The sequence below is a fragment of the Colletotrichum gloeosporioides genome (genome assembly GCF_011800055.1).
Source record: "Colletotrichum gloeosporioides strain Lc1 chromosome Unknown consensus_83, whole genome shotgun sequence".
Classification (NCBI taxonomy): Eukaryota; Fungi; Ascomycota; class Sordariomycetes; order Glomerellales; family Glomerellaceae; genus Colletotrichum; species Colletotrichum gloeosporioides.
The window spans coordinates 64,535-90,326 of NW_025544728.1; the positions used below are offsets into that span (position 1 = coordinate 64,535).

General features: G+C 54.4%; 4 protein-coding genes across 4 annotated transcripts; 3 read left to right on the plus strand and 1 right to left on the minus strand.

Annotated features, from left to right (window-relative positions):
* Positions 1-6,139: 6,139 nt before the first annotated feature.
* Positions 6,140-7,139, plus strand: GCG54_00000924 (60S ribosomal protein L23-A; the record flags this gene model as incomplete). The annotated part of the gene is made up of 5 exons (XM_045401055.1): positions 6,140-6,153; positions 6,514-6,561; positions 6,651-6,897; positions 6,969-7,046; positions 7,107-7,139. The coding sequence occupies 5 exons, from the start codon at positions 6,140-6,142 to the stop codon at positions 7,137-7,139; spliced, it is 420 nt and encodes a 139-aa protein (XP_045258839.1).
* A 7,522-nt stretch (positions 7,140-14,661) lies between these two features.
* Positions 14,662-18,355, minus strand: GCG54_00000925 (uncharacterized protein; the record flags this gene model as incomplete). Its single annotated transcript, XM_045401056.1, has 2 exons — positions 14,662-14,855; positions 14,908-18,355. The coding sequence occupies 2 exons, from the start codon at positions 18,353-18,355 to the stop codon at positions 14,662-14,664; spliced, it is 3,642 nt and encodes a 1,213-aa protein (XP_045258840.1).
* Positions 18,356-20,417: 2,062 nt separating this feature from the next.
* Positions 20,418-22,020, plus strand: GCG54_00000926 (uncharacterized protein; the record flags this gene model as incomplete). Its single annotated transcript, XM_045401057.1, has 2 exons — positions 20,418-20,976; positions 21,059-22,020. 2 exons carry the CDS (start codon positions 20,418-20,420, stop codon positions 22,018-22,020), a joined length of 1,521 nt encoding a protein of 506 aa, XP_045258841.1.
* Positions 22,021-23,531: 1,511 nt separating this feature from the next.
* Positions 23,532-25,503, plus strand: GCG54_00000927 (NAD-dependent malic enzyme; the record flags this gene model as incomplete). Its single annotated transcript, XM_045401058.1, has 4 exons — positions 23,532-24,012; positions 24,068-24,364; positions 24,424-24,667; positions 24,723-25,503. The coding sequence occupies 4 exons, from the start codon at positions 23,532-23,534 to the stop codon at positions 25,501-25,503; spliced, it is 1,803 nt and encodes a 600-aa protein (XP_045258842.1).
* Between the last annotated feature and the right edge of the window lie 289 nt (positions 25,504-25,792).

The window sequence follows — 25,792 nt, forward strand, 5'->3', positions numbered from 1 at the left end:
ATTATATCCCTTCGAATAAAAATTCGGGTGTTCTTACGCGTGTTATTGCGTTCAAGCGTAGGCATCAATGGTTTTTGACAATGGGTCCGTCGGCCAACACCTCCCAGGCACCCGTGGCCATAATCCTGGTCCATCCAGCGGCGCAGGGCTGAGACATGTCAAACCAACAAACACCAACCTGATATCAACGCACTCTCACCGCGTCCAAAACCGCTCCCCAAACTTACCATCTTGAATCGAAACACCTATGAATCACTGCATCCGTCCAAGATGCCAACCATAGTAAACGGCTACCTCGCCCCCCGCCGGCGCTACACCGCCCGCGAGCGCCTCACTCGCGCCCTCCACCCGCTCCTCCACCCCTCCATCCTCACCCTCCGCGACGTCGTCTGGGCCGCTTACATCATGTACATCGCGCGCGTCACGTACTTCACCCTGCGGAGCATCGCGTACATTCTCTTCGAGGCCGAGGGACGGCGGCGGTGGACGGAGCCGCGGCCGGAGTGGGGACCGCCGCCGGAGGGGTGGACGATGGGGTGGGGGCTGATGGGGAGGTTGTTGAGAGGATTGGTGTGGAGGAGGGTTATGGCTTGGGGGGAGGAGGTGTTTGCGTGGGGGTGCGTTGTGGTTGTGGGCGTGTTTTGTGTGGAGGAGGGGGGGAGGTGGTGGAGGGAAAGAGGAAGACGGGTTTGAAGGTTCGGATGGGCGGCTTGGGATGGGAGTTTGGAACGGTGGTTTGCCTTCGCCTTAGATGAATATCCCGATCGTTTGGTTCAAAGATCACGTTGATGGCTCCTTCGTGATTACGAATATTCTTCGGGCTTTTCCTGGATTTGTGATTTACCTCCACCATCTGCTCGACGGATCGAGTCGGTCATCAACACTGAACTACATCGCCTTCCGCAGCCAACGAATCAAAAACATTCGGAAAGTCGTCAGGAAGCCCCCAGAATTCACTTGTTTCCACAGAAAGATGCCGGAAACCATCTCACTTGAGATAAGTCCGCGGCCGAAGCAGACGTCGAGACCCTTCATCCCGCGCTCCCAGTACTTCGCCCACAACCCCATTGGCATTCGCCTTCGTTACATCCTCATCCTAGCGTTCCTGGTGTTCATGATGTGGTGTCGAGTCTTAGCTGCCGTCTATTTCTGGGGAGTCGGCAAGGTAGGCGCGGCAGGGTGGAGTCCCGCCATGACGAGGGCGAGGGCGAGGGCGACGGCGAAGGCGACGGCGACGGGAGGTACGTTATACTCGGAGCTTTTGGAAGAAGTGACGGGAGAGAAGGTGCATGTATTGGTAGTTGGGGCTGCTCTTCTTTGAGGAGTTCAGAGGGGGGCTGGAGAGGAGGTTGAGATGGTGCCGGTTGGAGGGAAGTTGATGAGGTATGATGATGTGAGAGTGATATGAGAATGTCTGAGGGATTCACAAAGCGGTTTTGAGGAGTTTTGGAAGGTCATTGATGGAGTTGTCCAGTTTCATTACGGATATTGTATTTTTAAACGAATTTTATTTGCGTTATCATTGCGGACTCGTCTGGAAAGAGTTCCAATAGAGAATAGTTAACTATATTTCGTCGGGCCAACAGCACAACAGAAACCAATTGATCGGAACCATTTTCTCAAAAATTCGGAAGCATGCTAATCGTGAAGAAGACTAATGCTCATAGACGAACAAATGACGTCCCGCCACGATGGGCGACAGCTCCAACCCCAGGGTCGCGAGAGACAAGGTATGAGAATTATTTAAACGGCGACAATAAGATTCAATTTAAGCACGGCTACACCATCAGCAAGCATTAAAATGGCATTTCTATTTGACCAGCTCATATCCAATCTGTTTAGGATTGTTATACTTGAAGCGGAGGCTGGATAGGGATGCACGAGAACGGGGAGCACATCTCATGCCACTTCTCATCATTGCTTCTCTTCGCATTGACGTATCCATATTCGATACATACAAGAAATGAACATTTGAAATCGAGTTTTTTTGTTGTAAAGCCAGCACGGGTTTGTGGCCTTTCTATGCATTATTCCATCCATGTTTTGCTGTCTTTGCCAAACTTGGGGTGGGGATTCCACGAAATTGGTTGTCTTTACTCTTGTCCCCGATGACGATAGCATCTCACATATTTTATGCATTTGATCTACTAGAATCATATGTATGTTGCACCCAGAACTAGGCGTGGTCGGTTTTGAGTTCATGGCTGGGCTTGAACTCGTTTGACTCCCTTAAGTCAACGAGAAAACAGTTATGTGCCGTTTCTTTTCGATACTTGACATGTGTGCACGCGAACACAGGGAGTGTATGAAAGCCATACAAGGCTATCTTTCGCAATAGCCATGGAGCTAATGGTCAGAGCCGCTGCTCAATATTCCTTCGGTTGGGGTGGCATTGAGGAACCGGGCGACCTGCCGCGGAAGCGATGTGTGGCTTACCCTAATAAACATTATGTTAACCCAACCTAGACTGCACCGCAATTTACTTGCCACTGGAGGAGCCACTGGAGGGAAGGAGTTGGCAGAAGAACACGAGCAGCACCGGTCGCTTCGATGTTCACGTTGCTGAGTAGCCCTGAACGTCTGAACGTGTTGGTAACCTAAGACATTGACATTAAGCGGCGTGATTTCGGTGCTCATGGCAAGGCTGTGCTGGCCGGCGGGCAGGCAAGTTCAATTCTCATTTCTCGAAGATTTTACCGACTTCCTTGGAGAGGCGACAAATCGCAGTGCTTGCGGCATTCGTGCGATGATATGAGCCAATGGATTAACCATGATGCCCTCACAATAACATTCACTGCAATTTATTATCCACACAAGGGGATGATCCTGAAGTGTGGAGCTCTCAATCGGTGCAGGTCCGGCCACATACCCGCTACGGACGGGCGGCAACCCGGCCAAGACGGACCTTCACTGCATTTTCCCCCGCCCTAGAGAGTGCACCGTGCCGAATGTGTACTAAACTGGAGCTGTCGTTACGTTTGGTGCAGTCAATGACTCTTGTCCTGATCGCTATCACAAGGCTCCAAGAATTCGGCCAAGAGCATTTTCCCAGTGCGCAGGTTCTCATTGGTGGCTGAAGTGCACGCGTTATGAATATCCCTTTAATTTTGATGGACATACCGCTGAATAACAGTGCAGCTGATACTCAGGTAAGCTTGCAGATGTCCTGTGTGCATTGGTCGGTATTGGGCTGGTGGCATACTTTGGCTGCAAATAGAAGTTGAGCGTGCCCCGTGAGGTTCTTTGAAGAGCTGGGTGTTCGGGCGAATTTGCATTTCCCCATGACATGAAGTCGGATTTGGCAATCGCGTGTTGTAAGGCCCAGAGGTACGTGTGGCGAGGGAGACCTCCCAACATGAAAGTTCCACGCATAGCGAACCAGCGAACTCCTTTCACTGTGATTTTTCCTCTTTCCGAGGGTATGGGTCTCGCTGACGTATGGAGCTCTCGGTTGGTGCAACCAGTGTGACCCTCCACTCCGTATACAGCACACAAGAGCGATGCAGCGAACAACGTTCACTGCAATTCATCCTCCTCTCGAGGGAATGAGCCTGAGGGTCTGGAGCTTTCGGTCGATGCAGCCGTTGCCGAAAAGTGAGCGCGACGATCCGAAGTTGTGTGATTGAGTGTCTCTCTTTGATGACTACGGCACGAGCAATCAACCCGTCGGCTTCAAGCAGGAAATGTTTGAGACGTAGTTGTGATGGCTGAAGCAAGGTGCTGCCTCCACGATTGTTGGGTAAGCCCGCAGGTGTCTTGTGTGAATTAGCCTAATCACATAGCTGCAGAACTGAGAACTTGGACTTGCCCAGTGAAGTGCTGGGAAAAAGGAGGCATTCGGGCGGAATTGCGTGAGATATCCAAACCGTCGAAGCAGGAGTCTGATCTGGCGATTGCTTGTCGAAAGGCTTGAAGGTAAGTGTGTTGACGAGACATGCTGACTGACTCGGGAAAGGACTCGTCACTTGGAATGACTAACGCATGATATCAACGATAAGGCAGATCGTAGTAATGGCATATTTCACAGCATCCAGGATGTCTGCCTAAGAAGAAGGTTCGCTGAGTTGGGGAACGACTGAAAAGCTGGCCATGAGGCTCTGCTTGAGTATGTATGTTAGTACCTCTACACTGCAACTTATTCTCTCCTCGAGGGGATGAGCCTGAAGTGTGGATCACTCGGTCGGCAGCCGATGTCTACCGCGCCGGTCGCCTGGACTGGCTGCAAGCTCAAGCTGGACTACACCGTGTGTACCTACAGTAAATGACTGAGAGAAAGGATGAGATCGCAGCTCTTGCCATGCATGAAATTTGCCGGAAGATGACGAGCTTGCAGAGGCATATTTGCCGCAGTCTTCTCAGACGAACAGCGCGGCACCGTCATGAAGTAGTGGCATACCCGCAGCAAGCTGAATGGCTTAACCAGTTGGCAGTAGGCAATAGCCGACATTCAGCATCTCACACGTTGAGCAGCAAAACTTGCGGAGGAGAATCTGACGAAATATCAAGTGGCCCTCCGTCCGGAGTTGAGATAGAGTAGTCAGGGTACCGACGTATTCGCCACGTCTCAAGCTGAGGTAAAATCTTGAAGACTCGACCCATGACTGTGGTAGGATTGTGGTGCTCATAGACGGGTGCTCCAGCGATCTGAGAAGCGCGGTTGTGCTCTTAGGTTTTGTTCACTGCAATTCATTCTCCCGCCGAGGGGATGAGCTGACGGTGTGGAGCTCTTGGTCGGTGCAGCCGCGTTACCCCCCCCCCGCCCCGGCCGTCTGGGAGTTTTGGTATGCCATGGCTTGGTCATTGATTCATGCGTGAAATTGAGAGGGCTCAATATTTGAGCAGCAAAATTGAAACATGAGAATCTAATCAGAATGGAGGCCCACCTCCGTCCGGGTTTGAGACGGAGCAGAAAGGATGTTGTATTCGCCGCATTCAAAGTTCAGCTAGGATTTTTAAGACCCATCCAGTGATTATCACATAATTTTTGGTCCCTGAGGACTGCGGGCGCTTCTGCTCGTTTGCAAAAAGAGACCCGACAGAGACGACCATCTCCGATTTACACTGCAATTTGTTTTCCTCCTGAGGACATAAGCTGGAAGTATGGCAATGTGCGATCCGAGCTTGGGAATCCAGGCCGGCTGAGCGACAGGACTCCAGCCAAATATTTCCCGGCTGGAAGAACACCGCAGTCACCTTCTGGCCAGTGCACAATCATAGATAAGCTGCCAGTTCTGACTTAGCTCGCCAGGTCGTTCCGCGCTTCGCCAGAGTTCAATACCATTTATGGCTTGCCCGAGGGGGTGCGGTTGGCGCAATTGGCTTCACTCTCTGATATCCGACCGGAAATGGAACCTAAAAAATTGAAGCTCATCGTGCCAACGAGAACATGAACCAGCAGCGGTCGATATGAAGGTTGCGGAAGAAAACGTGGGTATCAGCGCACCCGGTAGTGCGATGAGACATGAGTTACGACGCGGCCACAATGTCAATTTCGAAGCATGCTCGTGATGAGAATGGGTGTTCACAGTTTCTCTCAGCCCTATAGAGTGTAAAGTGATTGGGTTGGGCGGAGGGGGTCTCTTGAAATCGCAGACATCCTGTGTGAATCTGGTAACATAACGGCAAGACTGACAGTCTTAGAGAGCCCTGCGAGATTCCGAGAAGCGGTGGGTGTGTGGGCAAAAGCGGGTATTTGGGTAAACAGTTCTTAACACTGCGAGCCAGCAACTGCGCAAGGCTTTTGGGTAAGGGCATAGGGACGTTGGCTGGTTGGGAATAGCCTCACAAGATTGGAGGGCACGGACGAACGGCCGTTCTTTCACTGCGATTTATTCCCCTCCCAGGGGGATGAACTGACCCTGTGGAGCATTCGGTCGGTGCTGCCGGTGTCCTGCCGCCGAAAAGTGAGCGCGACGACCCCACCTTCCCGGCTGAGCCGTGCACGTCCTATCAGCAATTCTTATCACCACGTGACGCTCGCTTCTGTGAATTTTGGTAGGGTTTGGTGACCCCACGGGCGAAAAAACAATCTCAGTAGAGGGAAAATTTCCAGCTGCAGCACGACTCCAATTCGACCCGACGCCCATCCATCCTTTCACGAGCCACCCGTTGTTGAACTCGACACCCCCCAACCGACACAATGGCCAAACTCTCGTAAGTCGACACTGCTGCTCTCGAACCACCGACTCTGCATTTTTCGGCGCCGTCGTTTTCCCCCAGGGGAGCGACGTGAGGTACTCGGCGATCCAGGCGGGCGGACGAAACGGCGACACGACATGCAACCACTACGCAGGGAAAGAGGAGGGCATCGCCGACTTGGGGTCTCGATTGGCAGAGCAAACGTGGAGGAAATTTTTCAAGGGACTCGACTGCGACAGAATCACGAATGCGACATCTGAACTTGGAGACAAATATCCTGCGACCCGCCCGCCGACCGCCGAGACCGAATGCCGCGAATGTCGATGGAGGACTCAACCGACCTTGAACGCAGGAATGCTGACTGGAGTTCTACAGCCGTGGTGCCCCTGGTGGCAAGCTTAAGATGACCCTCGGTCTCCCCGTGTACGAACTCCCACCTCCCACGCGCTCTGCCGTCTCTTCAAGATGGCGGGGCGCGCGTCCGGAGAACGAAAGACTGACTTGGTGCACAGCGGTGCCGTCATGAACTGCGCGGACAACTCGGGTGCTCGCAACCTGTACATCATCTCCGTCAAGGGTATCGGTGCCCGCCTCAACAGACTGCCTGCCGGTGGTGTCGGTGACATGGTCATGGCCACCGTCAAGAAGGGCAAGCCTGAGCTCCGCAAGAAGGTCCACCCCGCCGTCATCGTCCGCCAGTCCAAGCCCTGGAAGCGCTTCGACGGTGTCTTCCTGTACTTCGAGGACAACGCTGGTGTCGTAAGTACTCCCATCTCCTGCTGCGGCAGTGCTGCCGAGAGTCTCGAATACGGCTAACAACGCCACCACAGATCGTCAACCCCAAGGGTGAGATGAAGGGCTCTGCCATCACCGGCCCCGTCGGAAAGGAGGCGGCCGAGCTTTGGCCCGTAAGTCATGTCCCCATGCACCCGTCAAGGTCACAACCCCGCTGACATGTGTCTCAACAGCGTATTGCCTCCAACTCCGGTGTCGTTATGTAAAGGAAGTTTTTTCAAGCATAAAAAAGGGCGAAAAGGACGACGTTATGGCTACGGATTAGGTCAACCGGTGCGAACCACCATGGGAAAACAAATGATTTTTACCCACCCCTGCCTTTTTGTTCCCCATCCCGTCGCGGCGTACACCACACATACCACTCCCGACTATGGGGAAGATTAGGTCAATGAATGAAGAAAGAGGGTTGATGGGCCTGGTTTTTCTATTTTTGTTTCCTCGCTGGGCTCTGCATTTCGGCTGTGGCGTGTACAGGGAAAGAAATTCATACCAGGCATTTCGCATACAGGAGAGATACAAAAATCCGATTCTTTGCGCACGTTAAATTTGCTGTTCCGATGTCTTGAAGTGAGTCCAGGTAGATAGGCCTGGTCGTTTGATCCCTCGGGGGAGGTTAAGAATGCAGTGCAAGTCAGCGCATCCATATTGTTGCGCTTTCCCCATTTGTGTCGATGAGGCTGATGGCCGATTCCCTTGGGGGGAGTTAAAATTGCAGTGTTTATGCAGTCTCGATGCGAGCCAGGACTTGACTGGCTCTCGCGAGGCAGTCAGACTTTTGAGGCGTCTGTACGCGGTCAATCCATTAGGAAGTTGAAGCATTTTAACCGATGATTGATGCACTTCATGGAGCACTCAAGACTTTCGGGCGCTGCCTTGGACAGCATCGGCATCTAGCTTGCGACTGATAGGAAGAAAACAGTCAGAGCAGCAACGTGCGCGCAGTCCACAAGTGGGAGCAAGTAGGACTATACGTGAACTGGCTTCGATCGCTAGGAAGACATCACCCATCTGTTCAATGAGACAGACACCTGGCTTTGACTTTAGTACACAGTAGAAATGCGTTTGGTGTTGTTCGACGCCGATTGACAACCTCTATGGGGGACGAAGTTTAGTGATCAGTCCGTCCAGGCAGACGAGGCACCGGGGCTCCCCATCGGTCGCTCGCCCGATGAACTTCAGCACCGCGCAGATTTACGCCCGGTCTTCGCATTGTTTCTCGCCCGTGATGAGTAGTTCCTTCCGTCGTCGACTTCAGAGAGTGGAATTTGGAGGAAACACCTGCCAGCAGCCGATTCCGACGGATCCCCGGCCCCGGCTCGGCAGCATCCGAAAAGCTCAGTTGGCACGCTTACGGCACTCAGCAAAAGCCATCCGATATGACGCATCCATCCGTAATTCTTGGGAGTTCCTTGTGGGATTGTGAAAGAGGTTTGCATTGATGTAGCTTACAGAGTCTGGCCTCTGCAGCTCGCGCACCCGCTGACATCTCCTTTAAAAAAGACAGCTGTAGCGCACACCCATGTGCCATAAACCAAGAGCCAAATATTCTCGCTGGCATGGTATGCAAGATGTCTAGTCACACACTTCGGTCAAAACCAACCAAGCATCTACGCCAGGGTTGAGAGCGTGAGCCTAGCTTCTCAACAGGTGATGACAATGTATACGGATATCCCCAAAACTCGAATACGTCCATGACATTCAAGCAAGATGATGGACACGAGAATTATATCCGTTGCGTGACCTCTGTCGTATCGATTGCTGCTGTCCACCCAGTGGTGTCTGGGTCACAATGAATGGATAGACTTCGCAACCACAAAGCACGAGATTATGTTAGCGAGAGAAGCTTCTCATCCACCGGCTGTTCGAAGTCTATATACCTCTTCGATCTAGAGTCATCGTCATGCGTGCGCTTGCGAGCTCCCAAAGACAGCTGAGAAGGAAGGGTAAGCTCGACTACAATTTCTCAATGATGTTGATTAGAAATGAAGCGGCGCATTCTCCACGCTCCCACCCAGCTCAACATGTCAGAGACATCCACAAGTCCAGTCTCCCAAGTGCCAAGTGCCGTGATAAACAAGCCAACCATTCATCTGCGCCTGTTGCAATCAGCCACCTGGATACCTAGTAGACGACAATGTAGAGAAACATCAAGACTTGGGCCAGGTAAGCACGACACCCATTGATACGAAGCAGCGCATATACAATGGATACTGAGACCTAAAAATATCATGTCAGCCGTTATCCAGATTTCGCCCCCCTTGGGAGGCGAAAATACGTTGATGAGAAGGGGAGATATAAGCACTTCCTCACGGAGCGCTGATTCTAACGTCTCTTCCAACCGAGAATCAGGTGTCTGCTAGGTCCTGGACCTCCCGATATAAATGAAGTGTGTTCGCTCGTTAGACTTGAAAATATGTTATTGATGGACGGGATCGTATCAGCGGAGGAGTTTCCTGCCTGAAATCGGTCTAATACCAATACACGTATGTATATCGGGCATCTTGAAGGTTTCGCCTGGTTTCCTCAAGCAACGTCTCAGAGGTTTCGAGCTCGTCGAACCATTTCGATCGTCCGTGGAACACATTATGTGTCTAGTTATCACCTCTAGGCGTGGGATTCGAGGACATACCAAATGCAAGACGAGTAAGGTACCGTTGGATAGGATGTATAACCGACCGACGAGAAGACCGAGAACCGAAGCCGAAGATCATCATCTGGTGATTGAGGTGGTACTCAGACGTGCTGATTATGGAGTGGTCATGTATCTCTCGTATAACTCTTGAAGGTGACGCAGCATTGGAGTGGTTCGCTTGCTACGTTATTCCTCCTGGTGAACATCGACCTATACCATAACTCATAGCACCTGGCTGATTGTCATCTCAGTAAGCTTTAGCAACTCGGCGAGGCTTCAGTCTAGACCGTTTACCAACTCCGTTGTGAATGCTTCCACGTTGCCCAGTGTCTTCGCCCCGGCTGAGGGCTCATGGTTGCGTTACTGTGAGCGTATAAAGCGGTTCTACGTCAGCGATTTCCAGACTTCCACAACGGAACAATCCATTTGGCTGAACTGTGTGGTTTTCAGGAAGATAGCCGCCAACGTTCATTCGCCGGCTTCAACTATCGACAGAGAGTGACCCTAAAGTAGGGTCCCTTCTGACCGAAGTCAGGGCCCTTCCCTCACCACCGTCTCTGTCGATGTATTCGTGCTACAAAAGGATCCAATGAGAACCTGCGAGGTTCGAAAATCACTTGGAGGCGACGCAATATGATGCTTAGGTCAACCTGAGACTCAACGGGGGTCTCTGAAAAGAGGGACGTCAACGGGAATGCGCTCCCCGGTATGGGAGTCGTTGAATGGTTCTCTCAAAGCAAAGCAGATCGGCAGCTTCCGAGTATATATAACACGCAGCATGGGTCTTCATATCAATGCGAAAGACAATGGAACCAACCAGGAATCAGACAAACTTGCCATGACCACATCGTGACATACGTCGTGGTGAACTGGAGTTGAGCTCCCTACACCAACTTGCCCCAATGACGCAACTCACGTGCTGTTCATTCTCTATCTTCCTTCATTTCCTTATGTCTTCTCTTATCTATTCGTCGGCCGTCCTCATTCCCAAGACGCATTACTTCTACGGATTGAGCTTGGTCACCTCCCTTACTGTGACGCGGCATACTTCATCACGGTGCGCGTCTTGCGTGTAGTGCACAAGTCGCATTACGCTTTCGCTAGGTAAAGCTCAAATTGGTCGTGGCGCCCGGAGATAGGTTACCAGCTCATTGATACTTCTTTTATAGGGAAGCATGCCTGTGGCCGCGGCCCGGGCTGCGAAAACGGGTCGTTGACCCAGACTGGGCCTCTACCGTCGACGCTCGCCATGATACCTCATGGTGCGAGAATCGACGGCTCACTTCATTAGCCTCCAATGCTTTCCGATTCAAATTGACGTCATGTTGGATTACTATCTACCAGCAACCGTCATCGGTGATCGCTGCCCAGTAAACTTCGGCATCTCGACGAGGAGGAGTCAACAGGGCTAGATCTTGAGATGGCTATATAATGCCAACCCACGGGCCGCCCTCAGAGGCTTGAGCAAGAATTGGAAGTGCGTGCGTCTTTGGGTACTGGAGTGGTGATCTCAGAGTCCATCCTAAGTAAAACCCAGTGCGTGGATTGCCTCGGAGGCACTTGTTCGCGAAGAAGCGCAGCATCTCAGCGCGTCGAGTGGCGGGGCTCGCCAACATGGATGCATGGAAAAATCCGCCGCCGTCTACTGCTGGTGTATGTTCATAAACGATACTACTTATTCAATTCTTGACACTGCAAGCATGAGTTTTGTCGAAGGGCGTGCTTCGCAGGTTTAGTTATGGGGCACTACGGACATAGGCTTGGAACTCCGCGTTCTCCGAAGAGATGCAATTATTGCTGAATTGACGCCAAGCCTGCCGGGATATGACTTTATAAACAACAAAAGCTCGTCAAGATATCCCCAAACCCATCACTCATGGGCTCTTCCCGCCTGGCTTGTAGTGTTGCAGGACATGAACGACGATAACCATCCCGGTTTCCGCGTGGATCTTGCCAGAGCTTCTATATAAGCCTCCAACATCCAACGCAGTGCAAAATCTAAAAGAAGACAATGCGCTTCATCGTTGATTACGCGGCAAGTGACGCATGCATTTGTGCCGCCTCATTGCAATGGGAGAGACCTATGGAGGTGGTCCTTCTACTTCGCTACCGTCTGCCCAGCAACAGCACCAGTCCGCGTCGGTACTGTCCTCAAGTCATGCCTCAGCGAATAGCCAGACAGTATAATAATTTCAATGGGTATGCGCTCTAGGAGCCATCATCGGCGTCACAGGGGTGCATGCTCAGACGCCGGTACACCTTCACAAATCCGGAAAGACCTCACATCACAATGATGTCACTGACGCCGCACCATCCTTCATAATCATGAAGACGCATTCTTATACCAAAATCTTTGCTATACGGAAGGAAGTTTCCCAGCAAAACCTCGTGTGAGAGGGGTATAAAACAAGCCCGAGGCTGAGAAATTATTTCCCACAGCAACAGCAAATGTTCCAGGGTGCTATGACCTTTGCGAGTATGGATATGGATGACTCAGAGATTCTATGATATGATTGATTTGAGGAAGAGCAAGGTTATGTTAAATGCCGAGGAAAGTCACGAGGCTCCTCCTCTCGGCGTCGCGGTCTTTTGGGTATTTGCCCTTGATGCTCTGGGGATGACCCATGATGGCATTTGAAACGGCTACATATATGTCCTCAACCATAAAACATGGACTCGATGACCCTTCGCAAGGAATGATATATTTCATCTTGATCATGAGCACTGATCGAGAAGTATTTGCTAATAAGAAGTGCCAGCATCTGGCTATTTAATATGTATTCACTCTCGCATGCACATCACCGAGCTCATTTCCTTGAAGATCACGACCACAAGGTCATATAACCAACAGGCACCTCACGCCCGCACCGTTGTACCACGGCGCATGGCCAACGGCAGCTATTCAGGTGCCTGAGGATCGTGCCAGAGCAGCTATAAAAGCCGCCTGAATCGAACACACTGCCAGTTCTGCAAGAATGCATTCCGTGGATTGACGTGTTTCTGAGGTGATCCGTAAGAGGAGTCCTCGTCGGGGCGTGTCCTGTCTCGATGAAGTTGGAGAGGATGAGGGGGGCAGTCCTCTACTTCGCCTACCCCGCTATCATCACTCTCGGACATATCGCCAGCCTGCATCTGGACTTTCTTATACATATTCATTTAATAATAATCATAGAACGAGTGAGTTCAAGGTGAAAGCGACAAATCAGCATCATCGACACGGCGAAGTGCGTGGTCAGGTGGAAGTAAACGATCAGGAAACAATAACCTCTAAGAGGCACCATCCATTGTCACGTCGATATCCAATACATAGAGCGAACAAACTTTATAGTAAACCGATCCCTGCAAGGAGCGTCGTCAGGCAAAGCTCTCGCCCAGAGGTATAGAACACCCCTTCATGGCCGAGGGTGTTTCTACCACGACCAGCGAATGTAACCAACCATATTCCAAATGGTTAGTTTAACATCGCAGTACGTCTCACATCACCAGACCGTCCACCAAGGCTGGCTACCACCGGAGTTCTGACGGCAGACATCCGCCATGCCCCCGAGCGCCGTCGTCATCCAGGTATTCGCTCCAAGAGAATGCCTTACTTCAGCTCCACCGACAGCAAAAAGCTCGCTCGCCCAAATCTTCTTTGGAAACGCCGTAAGCACCATGGCCGGTTTATCACCAGAGCATACCGCTCCAACAACAATTGGAACTGGGAGAAATATTCCATCATTGCCGTGGCTTTGCAAACATTCGGCCAGCTGTGAGACTTTATATCCACCACGGCACACGTCACACGCCCTCCTCCTTGACGTTTGCGATGATGAAATTGTATGTAAGAAGCACATGAAGTCCGTAAGCTAAACAAAACAACGATTTTTTCGGTCGTCATCGTGTACGCCGAATCAGTGGGATGCCGGTCATGGCTTCATCCAGCAACTCAAGGCCATGCACGCACGATCCTTGCCCCAAGACGCCATCCATGTAGGCAGGCACCAAAAGTTACAAGCCCAGTGATGATTATATAACGAACAACGTCTGAATGAGGACGATGACGGGCGCTGCTTACGGGTATGGGGGTGAGGGGGTCTTGGCTCCCAGGCACGCCGCGCCTACGGTGTTCGAACAAGCCCACCACGATGCGGCATATCGTCGCATCGAAGCGGTTCGACCGGGTGCCAAGATTTTGGTGACTGGGGATCGCTACCATGGACGGTGCTCATTGAGTACTTTATAGACATCCGGCCGGGAGACGGACGCTGTGTCGAGTCCCCATCGTCCGAGGCCAGGCGTGCACACGCGGCATCAAGACCAAACCCGATCACATTTGACATTTGGGCTGGTCATATCTCCAGGTATATAAAGCCAGCACCGAGCCTTGGAGTGGCACACGGCCATACAGAATCGCGTAATCCCCTACTTCGTTGTCCTCGTTGATACCAAGAGCAGACAACCTGGCCCTCTTCTGTTCTGGCATCAGTTCAATCTCGAACCAAAGTCACAGCATCATCATCACTCGTCCAACGAATAACGACAAGAAAGCATTTGAATAAAACTATGGAAGGAACCCGAAACGACGGCACGGGTGACGTGACATGACCTTCTCCTAAGTGTGGGGACACCGGCCGTGTCCGCAATGCAAAAAAATAAAAATAAAAATAAAAATTCCGATCACTTTTTTTCTCGTCCCTCTTTTTCAACGTGACCGTAAGAAAAGTTGGATGCCCTCGCTTTCCCATGCTTCTGATAAGGAAATAGACGCTGTCCACCCCTGCCCTCCGTCGTCGCTATACACACACAAATACACTAGTGACGAAAGGCTGATTAAATCGATTGTTGGTGGTGATTGATGCAGATACCGTGTTTTTGTTGCAAAAAAGCCCGCCCGACCCACACGCCCCATCCTGATGCGATAAAAAGTCGTCAGGCGAATGGGTATATAAAAAATGCTGATTCTCGAGGAAGAAGGAGGAAAGGGGCGGAAAATGTAGGAAATGATGCTCCTAAAAGCAAATGCTGTTGATGTATGCGCGGCATTGGCTGCCGTTGCCCTTCTCGGGTGTTCGTCGTCGTCTTTGCGACGGTGTCATGTATTTCGTTGTATTCGTTTACTGCTGCTGGCCGTGATGCGGCGGCATGGGCAGGATGCCGGCGTGGTGCTGGAACTGCATTTGCTTTTGCTGCGCGACTTGGGCCTGGGCAGCCTGCGCGGCTTCCGCGGCGGCGGCGGCTGCCTTCTTGGCTGCCAAGGTGGCCTTTCTCTTGTTGACGGCCCCCTGCATGCTTCCGTTGAGCCAGCGTTCTGGAATACTTGTTAGCTATTGAATTGCATTGATATCGTGGTATGTACTCACTCTTCATGGAAGCCGACATCTTCTCCGACTTGGTCATGGTGGAGTAGTCCTTCTCTTCGCCGCCGGCCTGGCTTGGCGGGGCGGACGACTTGGCCGAGGCGGGGGCAGATACCGGCGCAGGTCGGGGAGTCGACACGTTGTACTCGCTCACGTCTGTAGAGGTCTGGCGAGGCGTGGATGCGCCCTTGACAGTCCACTTGTCTTTGCCAATGTGCTTAAAAGACATGATGAGCTGCGGAGTGTCGGGCGTGGTTGGGGTCTGGAAGTCGTGCATGTGCTCGAGAATAGTCTCCGACGCAGTCTTCTTGGGCGCCAGCTCGGGGGCGCTCTGCTTCCTGTTAAGGCGAATTCTAGGGCGCTTCTGCGGTTGAACCACCTCCTCAGCTTCCTCCTCTTCATCAGCCTCCTCTTTCCAGTTGCGCGGTCGCTTGTTCTGGCGCAGGCCGTAGGTGGATCCGTCGTCTGAAATGGTAGCATTGGAGGACGACGATGTCGGGCGGGACTCGTCCGTAGTCTCTGGGATAGGCACATGGCCGTTGGACTTTCTCTTGCGGCCTCGCTTGGGCGTAACTTCCTCGACCACCAGCTCGGGCTCCTCGACGACGGGCTTTGGCTTGGGCTGACGGCCACGCTTGCGCTTGGGAGGATCTTGCGTCTCGGGTTCGGGAGGCGGCGGCGCGATGGCTTCTTGCTCCGGTACGGGCGTGCTGGGTTCGGACTCGACAACAACAGCCCTCTTACCTCTAGGACCTCTCTTGCGGCCGGGCTTCGCTGGTGAAATTGTCTGAGGTTCCGGCTCCGGCTCGGGCTCCTCTTGGAATGAGCTGGAGTACTTGTCGGCGGCGGCAGCCCTGCCTCTTCTCTTCGGGCCAGGCTTGTTCCCTCCGGGAGTTGCTGAGCGGTCATCCTGTAACACGCCGTCGAACAACTTTGGTGGGTTGCGGGTTCGCTTGCCGGAGACAATGACACCGTCACCTTCAGCAGCCTTTGCGCTAGCTTGAGGCTGGCTTCTGAGTTGCCTGCCCTCTCCGCCGCCGTCTCTTTGAGCGTCGGGGTCCTGGTTGCCAACCTTGTTGGGATGAGGGTCGTACTCAAATCCAAATGCGGAGGCCATGACACGGTCTTGCCAGCGCTGCTCGAGGACACCGGCGTCCTTCTCTTTAATGCCCGCTCTGTAGCCTTGCACATCAAAGTCCTTTTCGATGTATGACTCTACCTTGGAAAAGGCGTCCAGGTCGGCAGTCTTCTTTTCGAAGGCGGCATCTTGGATCGCACGACGTTGCGCGTTTTCTTGGTCGTCGACAACCTTGGTGCATTCCTTGTACTCCTCTTGCCAAGCGTAGAGGCTGTAATTGACTTGGTCCAAGAGGTCCCACAATTCCTCATAAGACAGCTTCTTCGTGTCCTTGAGGAACTCGATGTACTCGGCAGGGTCGCGCACTTTCTTGAATGGGTATTGCTTCCTGAGTCGCTGCCTGGGTCCAGCAAGAGCTGGCGTGTTGGAGCCGGTGGCGGCCGTCGAGGGCAAAGCTGGCGATCCCTGACGGGGAGTAAGCGCAGGTGTGGGGGCTTCCGAGTTGTACCTGGATTCCTGGGAGAGTTGAGGACCTTGGCCGTCGGGCTGATGCTCGTCTTCATGGTCGGCATCGCGGTTAGCCTCTTCGGCATCGGCATCAACATCTGCAGTAGCATCATAGTCTGCGTCGCCATCAGCGTGCTGGGCGTCGGCTTGCTCTGCGCTCTCATCCGCGTCGGCGTCACCATTGGCATCTGGTCCATCACCGTTGGACGTTGGCGCAGAGGCTTCCACTGTCACCGGGTAAATGGAGTGAGTCACGTATTCGCCTTCAATGTATGGTGTTAGGTAGGACCATGGGTAGCGGGGCTTCTTGAACTCGGGCTCCTGGATCTCAGGCTCTTCGAGGACATCCTCGGGACTTGGGGCGACGTCGGGCTCGTCAGCTGGGGCATCCTCTTGCGGTTCAGTTGCCTCGGCCGCGTCTTCAGTTGCCTCCTGCCCGGGAGCGTCAACCTCCATCTCGTCATGAATTGGCACATCCTCAACTGGCTGGGCAGCGAAAGACTCCGAGACCTTGACTTCAGGCTCGGCTGCAGGTTCCGGGGTTTTAGGCTTCTCCTGCGGCGCACCATCATCGACAGCGTCGACATGGCCGTTGACAATTTCGCCATTAACGACAGGCTCATTGACAGGCTCAGAAATGGGCTCTGGGGACTGTTCGATGACGGCAGCATCGTTGATGGTGACGACGGGGTTGGTGGTCGTTTCGGAATTGTCAGCAACGACGGCAGGTGCGGAGTTTTCCTGGGGGCCGAGAACCAGTTGTGGCCCGGCAGCCGCCTCATCCGCTTCCGGCTCGACCGCCGTATGAGGAGCGGTGGCTGTTGGCCGGACGGGAGAGCTGGCTTCTCTCTTTGGGTAGAATGAAAAATCTTCGGCAGGCTCGTCGCGGCGTGTAGAAGTCGGCTGGGGCTCTTGGGTCGGGCTTGTGTTGTTAAAAATGGAGACATGGTTGACTCGGATAGGTTGAGGGTGCGCAATTATCGGGCCCGAGTCCATCTCCTCAGTGAATGAGACGACGGCAGAGTGATTCGGCGTCTGTACAGGCTGCGGCTCATCTTGGTTGAGAATGTGCTGCTCGACTGGGTGAGCGATGTGGCGAGGCTCCTGAGTTTTCCGCTGAATTGGTGAGGAAGGATCGTGGTTCTCGGGCAATGAGATGCGGCCGGAGGTGTCATTCTCATCCTCATCGTGGTCCGAATGATCATCGGAGCTCACGAGATCGGATGAGTCGCCGACGACCTCGATGGTGTCCTTGACGATGTCCTCGTCTGACTGGTGCGAGTAAAAAGACTGAGGCTCGACGACAGTCTTCCGGGCCGGGGTCCGGCGGCGAGCGGCGGGCAGACTGGCGACGGAAAAATCTCTGGAGGTGGCGCGACGCTTTTGGGAAGCCGGGGTGAAGTATTCATCGTCGGCGACCTCACTGTCAGCTCGTTTCTTGCGAGTGGCAGTTCTCGGTGCCGGATGTCCAATTTCAGGCAGCTCGTCCTCAAAGTCTGCAGCCGAGTAGTCGATCTTTGTCCGTTTCCGCAAAGTGTGAGGTCCCTTACGATAGGCCTCATCCTCTTCATCGCCGTTGCCGTCATACCCGCTGGTGCGAGATCTCTTTCTAAGAGCCTTGCCTGGGCCAGCAGGGCCGGTGCTTGGTGAAGAGCGAACGCTTGAGAAGGGATTGTTCATCGGAATGGGCTTGGCACCCCGACGATTGGGAGGTGCTGTCTGAGGCGTGCGAGAAGTGACTGCGGGAGGAGAGCGCGTCATTGTGGTGGAAGGGGAATCGCCGGCGGCGCTGGTGTCTGATTGAAAACTTGAATTTGGCAGTGTCTTTCTCCGATTCGGGCGTCCGCCGCGAGGTCGCTGCTCCATGTTCTTATGGAGGGAGAAGCGTTGATGATGGAGTGACGGGGGGTGGGTAGAATCAAAATAAGACGGGGAATTAAGTTGCAGGCGGAGAAAGGGTGGGTGTAGGCGAAATGGTCAGAGCAAGCCGACAGGACGCTGGGGAATGGCAAGAAACCATTCACGGAGACGAGGAGAAGTCTCGCAATGTCCCGATGGTGTCGGTGATAAGTCTGAGGGCGATTTGCCGGTGGTGTAAGGGCCAGCAGCGGTGGTGAAAAATATGGTAAACCAGGATTGATGTGCAAGTGGTGATGTGGTTTGACTGACGGGCCCTTGCTGCTTGATTTGGCTGGACCGACTGGACCGACTGGCTGGGTTGTTGGCACGGGTGAGGAGCGGTACCTTGCTGATGGCGGAGAGTCAGTGGTCGGGCGAGGTACCTCGTTGAGTTGTAGTGGTAGCGGTGGTGGCCAGGCGAGGCAGGAGTGCTAACAGCGAGTGAGCTGTGCGTAAGGTAAGGTCAGGTCTGGTGTGTGCCTGGGCCTTGCTGCTATTGCTGTTGCTGGTCTAAGGCAGGTGGTTTGAGCCAGTAAATGGTACTAAGGGTCGAATAATTCGGGCTCTGGAAGCTCTGCGTCTGCGTAGCTGGGCTAAAAACGAGTGCCTCTCAGGTAAAGATGCTGAGACGCAGAATCTGGCGACTGTGTTTTTGAGAAGGCGACGAGATTGTAAATGGGGGATATCAGGGACGCCAAAGTGAAGAATATGGCTGACCCCCTTCTTGTTGATGCGATGCTTTTGCCGGCTGAGGTGCGCTGCTCTCACGCCAGAGAGTTCTACCTGGCAAAGGTACATACGCCTTGTACCTTAACACGGCATGGAAGGTACGGCAGCCTTCTGAGGTGAGGCGGCCTGCTCTTTCTCAGTCGGGACTGGGACTCAGTCTCGGTCAGTCAGTCATTCACTTGCAAAAATCCAAATTTGCCAGCAGCCCCGACCCTGGCTGCAACTGGCGCCACCGGCTGCCACTCCCCTTGACAGTGCTCTGCTGGGGAAAGGAGTGCCCGCGGCTGGCTGGGGATGGGGTAAGCTGCCTCATTGGGTGATGCGATCCCGAGCAAGCCACGGCTGGGCCATGCGAAAAACGGTACATGCACGGTACGTATCTTTTCTCCTCCTGACACCTCACCTCACTGTCCTCGTGCTCACTGCTGATGACCATGGTGGACATTGGTCTCTTTAAATGAGTAGCTGCTTTTTGATACAGAATTCCATACGCCTCTCACTATCTATCTAGACAGAGGAATGAAGGACTGGCTGAGTAATTACACATCAACAGGCCGGAGGTGAGAATGGGCTTTGAACTATCACATCCCGCAGGGCAGAGAGAGTCATCATGCTCAGTGAGCAGGGCATCTTCCAGCACCATCGCATCTCCTCAGGCGGCAGAAGCGCTGTAAGACAATAACTCTCAGCGCCTTTGTCCACTATGACTTGCACCCAGCAGGCACCGTGTCTGTCGAGGCAGGACCCGCCGGACGCGCTTTTCATCCTGGGCAGGGGCCCTAGGCCAATAAGCACTCGCCAAACGCCTTTATTCTACATGCGGACTAGCGCATCAGCATGTCCTGTCCCTGATGATGCACGTCTCCAGCTGCCAGATGGACGTGCCTGGCTGGGCGTCGGTCGGGTCCAGCGTCCACTCAGTCTCCTCACTCCAACGAACCAGAGAATTGCCCTTGATACCAGTCAATCGCAACGCCATATCCAGCTCATTCAGCTGCGAAGAGTCCCGGAGTTTCTTTCCGGAGTTTCTTTCAGTTGAAGATCAATTGCCTTGAGCTGTTGTTTCAAGCTTTTCACCTTTCATACGGCCCCTGACTCAGCTTCCCGAGTATCCATCCATCCCTTGGACGAGCTCCCCGACCTGCCCTTTCCGGGCCAGGGCCAGGGCCTTCCACTGCCTTACACAGCACCGCCAATCGTCTTACCTGCCTGCGGCAGTGTACCAGATAGCTTGTGACGTCTGCCCCGCAACATCACCTCTCCATCAACAACAACACCAACCACCACTACCACCACCAACATGCCTCCCAAGAAGACCAAGGCTGCCGCTGGCGGCGACGACATCGACGATCTCTTCGAGGGCATCGGCGGTGAGGCTCCCGCTCCCAAGAAGTCCCTAGAGAAGAAGCCCAAGCCCACCACCGCCGCCTCCAAGGCCATGGCCGACCAGGACATTCTCGCCGAGCTCGAGAAGGACCTCGAGCAGCCTTCCCGCCCGCACACGCCCCGTATTAAGGAGACGGCCGCCAAGGGCCCTCCTCGACGCTCTGCTACGCCGACGATTGACGACAAGGCTGCAGCCCCTCGCAAGTCTACCGACAGCGCCCGCTCTCTGCGCGCGAGCTTCACCCCCAGCGCTACGAGCTCCGATCTCCAAGAGACGGAGAAGACGACTGCGTCGTCGTCTGCCGCCGCCGCCGCTCCCGCTGCGGGTGGTGGCTGGTGGGGAAGTGTCTTCTCTACTGCCTCTGCTGCCATGAAGCAGGCCGAAGCTGCTGTCAAGGAGATCCAGAAGAACGAAGAGGCCAAGAAGTGGGCTGAGCAGGTGCGAGGAAACGTGGGCGGTCTGAGGGCATTGGGTAAGTAGTGAAGCGTCTACTTTGCACGTGTAGAGGCATTTTCGATCGGTGTGGTCCATGTTTACTGACAACGTATGCACAGGTGACAACCTCCGCCAGCAGGCCATGCCGACCTTTACAAACATCCTCCACACCCTCGCGCCCCCGATCAGCTCCCACGAACGTCTGCTCATCCACATCACCCACGACATGGTCGGATACCCCTCCCTCGACCCCTTGATCTACGGCACTTTCTCGCGCGTCATGTCCCAGGTCGAGGGCGGCGAGCTTATGGTCATCCAGCGCGGCCAGGAGAACACCAGCAGAAGATACTCCAATGACGGCGGTGCCGGCTGGCGAGATGGTCCCTGGTGGAGGCAGGCCGACTCCCCGCGCGACCTAGGTATGATCAAGGGTCTCACCGAGGGCACCAAGCTCTGCCGCGCCGGCGCTGAGGGCTACGCCAACGAGTACTTTGGAGCCCACGGCGGTCTGGAGCAGGCCAGGATCCGTGCCACCGAGCCTCTGAGCGAGGAGAACCCAGTGCGCAGCTCCGATCTATTCCTTGCCATCCAGGCTGTTGGCACGACCTCAGACTCGGCCCTGTTTGCGCGAACCGCGGCTGTTGAGAAGGAGAAGGAGGCATCTGCTGTGGCCGATGTGGACGAGGCGGATGAGATGGTCTGCTTCGCCGTCTTCTGCCTGGACCCTGTCCACGAGATTGAGTACTCGGCCATCAGCCAGTCTATCCCCGCAAGGTGGATCCAGTGGTTGGATGCGTCTAACCCGTTGACTCCCGCCAGCGGCGAAGACGGCCAGGCGTCCCTGAACCAGTCGATTCCCGACGAAATCCGTGAGATTGTCGAGGGCGGCGGTGTCGACCCCCGCGAGTGGGTTGCCGAGTGGATCGAGGAGCTTCTTGGCCTTGCTGTTGGCGTTGTTGCTCAGAGATACGTCGCCAGGAGAATGGGCGTTGGTGAGGGCGGCATTGGCAAGGGCAAGAGGCGCATGGATGAGCTCGTCGAGGATGGCGGCGGCGAGGCTGCTCGTGCCGGCCTGATTTGAGATGGCGATTGAGAGCCAGAGTGTATGATTTTATTTGCTTGGGAGTTCGGGTATACCTGTTTTCCTATCCATCAGCCCAACCGGCATTCTGTTTGCTGGTCACAAACTAGAAGCGAAGTTCTACTATTGGGGAACGGTGGCATATGCCTCTTCCCAGGACACATTCTCGGGGTTTGATTTTGAATATCACGGATGTTATCGAGACGACGTATTTCACGACATCTTCAATGGCTTCAAGGGTTTCCCTCTAATGGTCTGGTCTCACCCGGAGATGGGCTTGTCCATTGTGTTTTCGCTCACTGAGAGGGTGTGTTCGAACATGGCCAGTCAATATTGATTATCTGATCTGCCCTGCATGATCCCTCCTGAAGATCGTGGTGCAAATCATGTGGCTAGAGTTTCATGGATACCCCAGCTCCGACTAACACGGTTTGACGTGAACAGGTGTCGCCAGCTGGGTCAGCCATCCTGCCGCCCTTCCCTTCCGTTCCCAGCAAAAGACCCGGTTAGTCTTACATAATCAGGATCTACCCACCGTAAAATCCTGAAGAAAATTTCCACCGATACCTGTTCTTCGTCCACCGAAACCACCATCAACAAGTTTGGCATCGCGCGTCCCGCGCAGCTCAAGTGAGCCTCCACGAGGACAGGCATTAAATTCATTGCCTACGCCTCACTGCTATACAAACCAAGTCTTTCCACCACACATGGGAGCACAAAATACACACAAAACAGCAGCGTCATACCAGTCACTCGCGCCTACACCAAGGCACCGCTACGAGTCCTCGCTTTTGCGAGGGTCTTCTACCCGCGCCGCGTTTTGCGGAGCAGATTTGAAGAGGACGGGGATTTTGCGGGCGGCAGGGACGTCTTCTCGACCTACGGGGCCAGCTTCGGTTGGTCTCGTGGGAAGGGGTGTCGTTCTTGTCGTCTGGTTGAAACCGCTGCCAGAACAAAGGACCATCATAGTCCATGCCCATCTTGTTTCCTACATGGGCGAGGCTCCAGGCGTACCGACATATTATGCGTGAAGCGATGACTTGATCAAGAGTGTTTTCTTGAGTGATTGTGTCCTTGATATCGAATGCGAGGGAAACGCCGCCCGGCAAGATGATGCCGTCCAATCTTTGACGGACCCAGTTCGACGCCGACGCCGCTGATTCGTCGCGCGCGCCGGCCCCGACTTCCCGCCTGCTGGCGCTGAAATGTCACCAGCGAACTTGTCTTGACGTCACTTGGCAGTCAGCCCAAAAACCGCACTTTTCATCAACCAAACACGTACTCACCTTACCCTCCACGTTTCTGCAGTACGTAGCTGCTTTGTTAGCTAGCGTGTGTTCCCTGCCAAGGAAAATAGATGGCTTCCATCCTTCTCGACGTCGCCGTACATCGCGCAACCTTTGCATGTGCTCGTGGTGTTTCTGTGTCTTGAAATACAACCTGACCCCAAGCCCGTCTGATCTCCGACTCTTGTCTTCACGATACCACATCACAATAACAAAACATCCAACATGCCGCCCTCAAAGTTCTCCCACCTCCCCCTCAGCACCTCGGGCCCCATCCCCTGCGCCGTCACGGGCGCCGCCCTGCTCAACACGCCCTACCTCAACAAGGGCACCGCCTTCCCGCACGACGAGCGCCGCGAGTTCAACCTCACCGGCCTGCTCCCGCAGAGCATCCACACGCTGGACCAGCAGCTCAAGCGCGCCTACGAGCAGTACGCCAGCCGCCATGACGACCTCGCCAAGAACACCTTCCTGACCTCCCTGAAAGAGCAGAACGAGGTGCTGTACTACCGCCTGCTGCAGGAGCACCTCCCCGAGATGTTTAGTATCGTGTACACGCCGACTGAAGGCGATGCGATCCAGAACTTTTCGCGGCTGTTTCGGCGGCCAGATGGGTGCTTTTTGAATGTGAATGATGTGGACAGGGTGTATCATGACCTGGCGCAGTGGGGGCGGCCGGAAGACATAGACTACATCGTCGTGACTGGTAATTCCTGACCTGAGACTCGCAAAGGGAGTGTGTTCGCTAACGAAGACGACAGACGGCGAGGAGATCCTCGGGATCGGTGACCAGGGCGTCGGCGGCGTGCTCATCTCCGTCGCCAAGCTCGTCCTCACGACGCTCTGCGCCGGCATCCACCCCAACCGCACGCTGCCCGTGGTCCTGGACTGCGGCACCGACAACCAGGAGCTGCTCGACGACGAGCTGTACCTCGGCCTGCGCCAAAAGCGCGTGCGCGGGCACAAGTACGACCGCTTCGTGGACGAGTTCGTCAAGGCGGCGCGGAGGCTGTATCCGAGGGCCTACATCCACTTTGAGGATTTCGGGTTGACGAACGGTACGTTACTTCCGTTTTGTTGGCTATATGCAGAATCAGGACACTGACGATGTGAACAGCGAGACGCATTTTGGACCAGTACCGCCCGCATATCCCCTGCTTCAACGACGACGTGCAGGGGACGGGCTGCGTCACCCTCGCGGCCATCATGGCGGCGCTGCACGTCAGCAAGCAGAAGCTCTCCGACCTGAAGCTGGTCATTTTCGGGGCCGGGTCGGCGGGCGTGGGAATCGCGGACCAGGTGCGGGATGCGATTGCCGCGGAGGGGGGCATCAGCAAGGAAGACGCCGCCAAGCAGATCTGGTATATCTCCTTTCTTGCTCCAGTCATCACGGGATCAATACTGACCAAGTTCCAGGCTGATTGACAAGCCCGGACTTCTAACCACCTCAAGCGAGCTCTCCTCCGCGCAGAAGGGCTTCGCGCGCGACGCATCTGAATGGAGCGACACCTCCGCCGACCTCCTGACCGTCATCAAGAAGGTGAAACCAAACGTCCTCATCGGCACGTCCACCAAGCCCAAAGCCTTCACCGAGGAAATCGTCCGCGCCATGGCCGCCGGCGTCGAGCGCCCCGTCATCCTTCCCCTCTCCAACCCCACCCGCCTGCACGAGGCCGTGCCTGAGGACATCCTCAACTGGACCGACGGCAAAGCCCTCGTCGCCACGGGCTCGCCGTTCAAGCCCGTCAAAGGCCCCTGGGGCCCGGACGGCAAAGACATCGAGATCGAAGTGGCGGAGTGCAACAACAGCGTCGTGTTCCCCGGCATCGGGCTCGGCGCGGTGCTGTCGCGCGCGCGGCTGGTCACGGACAAGATGCTCGTGGCGGCGGTGGAGGGCGTCGCGGCGCTGAGTCCCGCGCTGGAGGACCAGACGGCGCCGCTGCTGCCGGGGGTGGATGTGGTGAGGGATGTGAGTGTGAGGGTGGCGCGGAACGTGATCAAGGCGGCGGTGGCGGAGGGGGTGGCTACGGAGGAGGGGATTCCCGAGGAGAACGGGGAGTTGGACGAGTGGGTGAGGGAGCAGATGTGGACGGCGGAGTATCGGCCGTTGAAGCTTGTGGGCATGGAGGGGGCGAGCAGGGAGGCGAAGGGGGAGATGGGTGTTGCGGGGAGTTTTAGCAAGCCTGGGAGTTGGTAGACGGTCAGGCGGTTGGAGAAGTCTGGATTTTCGGATCTGATCATTACATTAGTAGACGTTTGAGATCTTTAGCTTAATTGTTGGGTGAACTGAATATCAAGTCGATAAGTTTGCTTGGCGTGGGATTTGAGTACAAAAGCTGTAAGTGATCAACAGGCTGGATTGTAAGGACAATAGTTTTCATCTAATATCTCCGCGAGGCACACGACTGCAGAAAAAGATAATAGTTAAGGAAGAATAGATTACAAAAATCTAGCAGTTACAAAAACCGAAACTGCAGTTCTTCTTT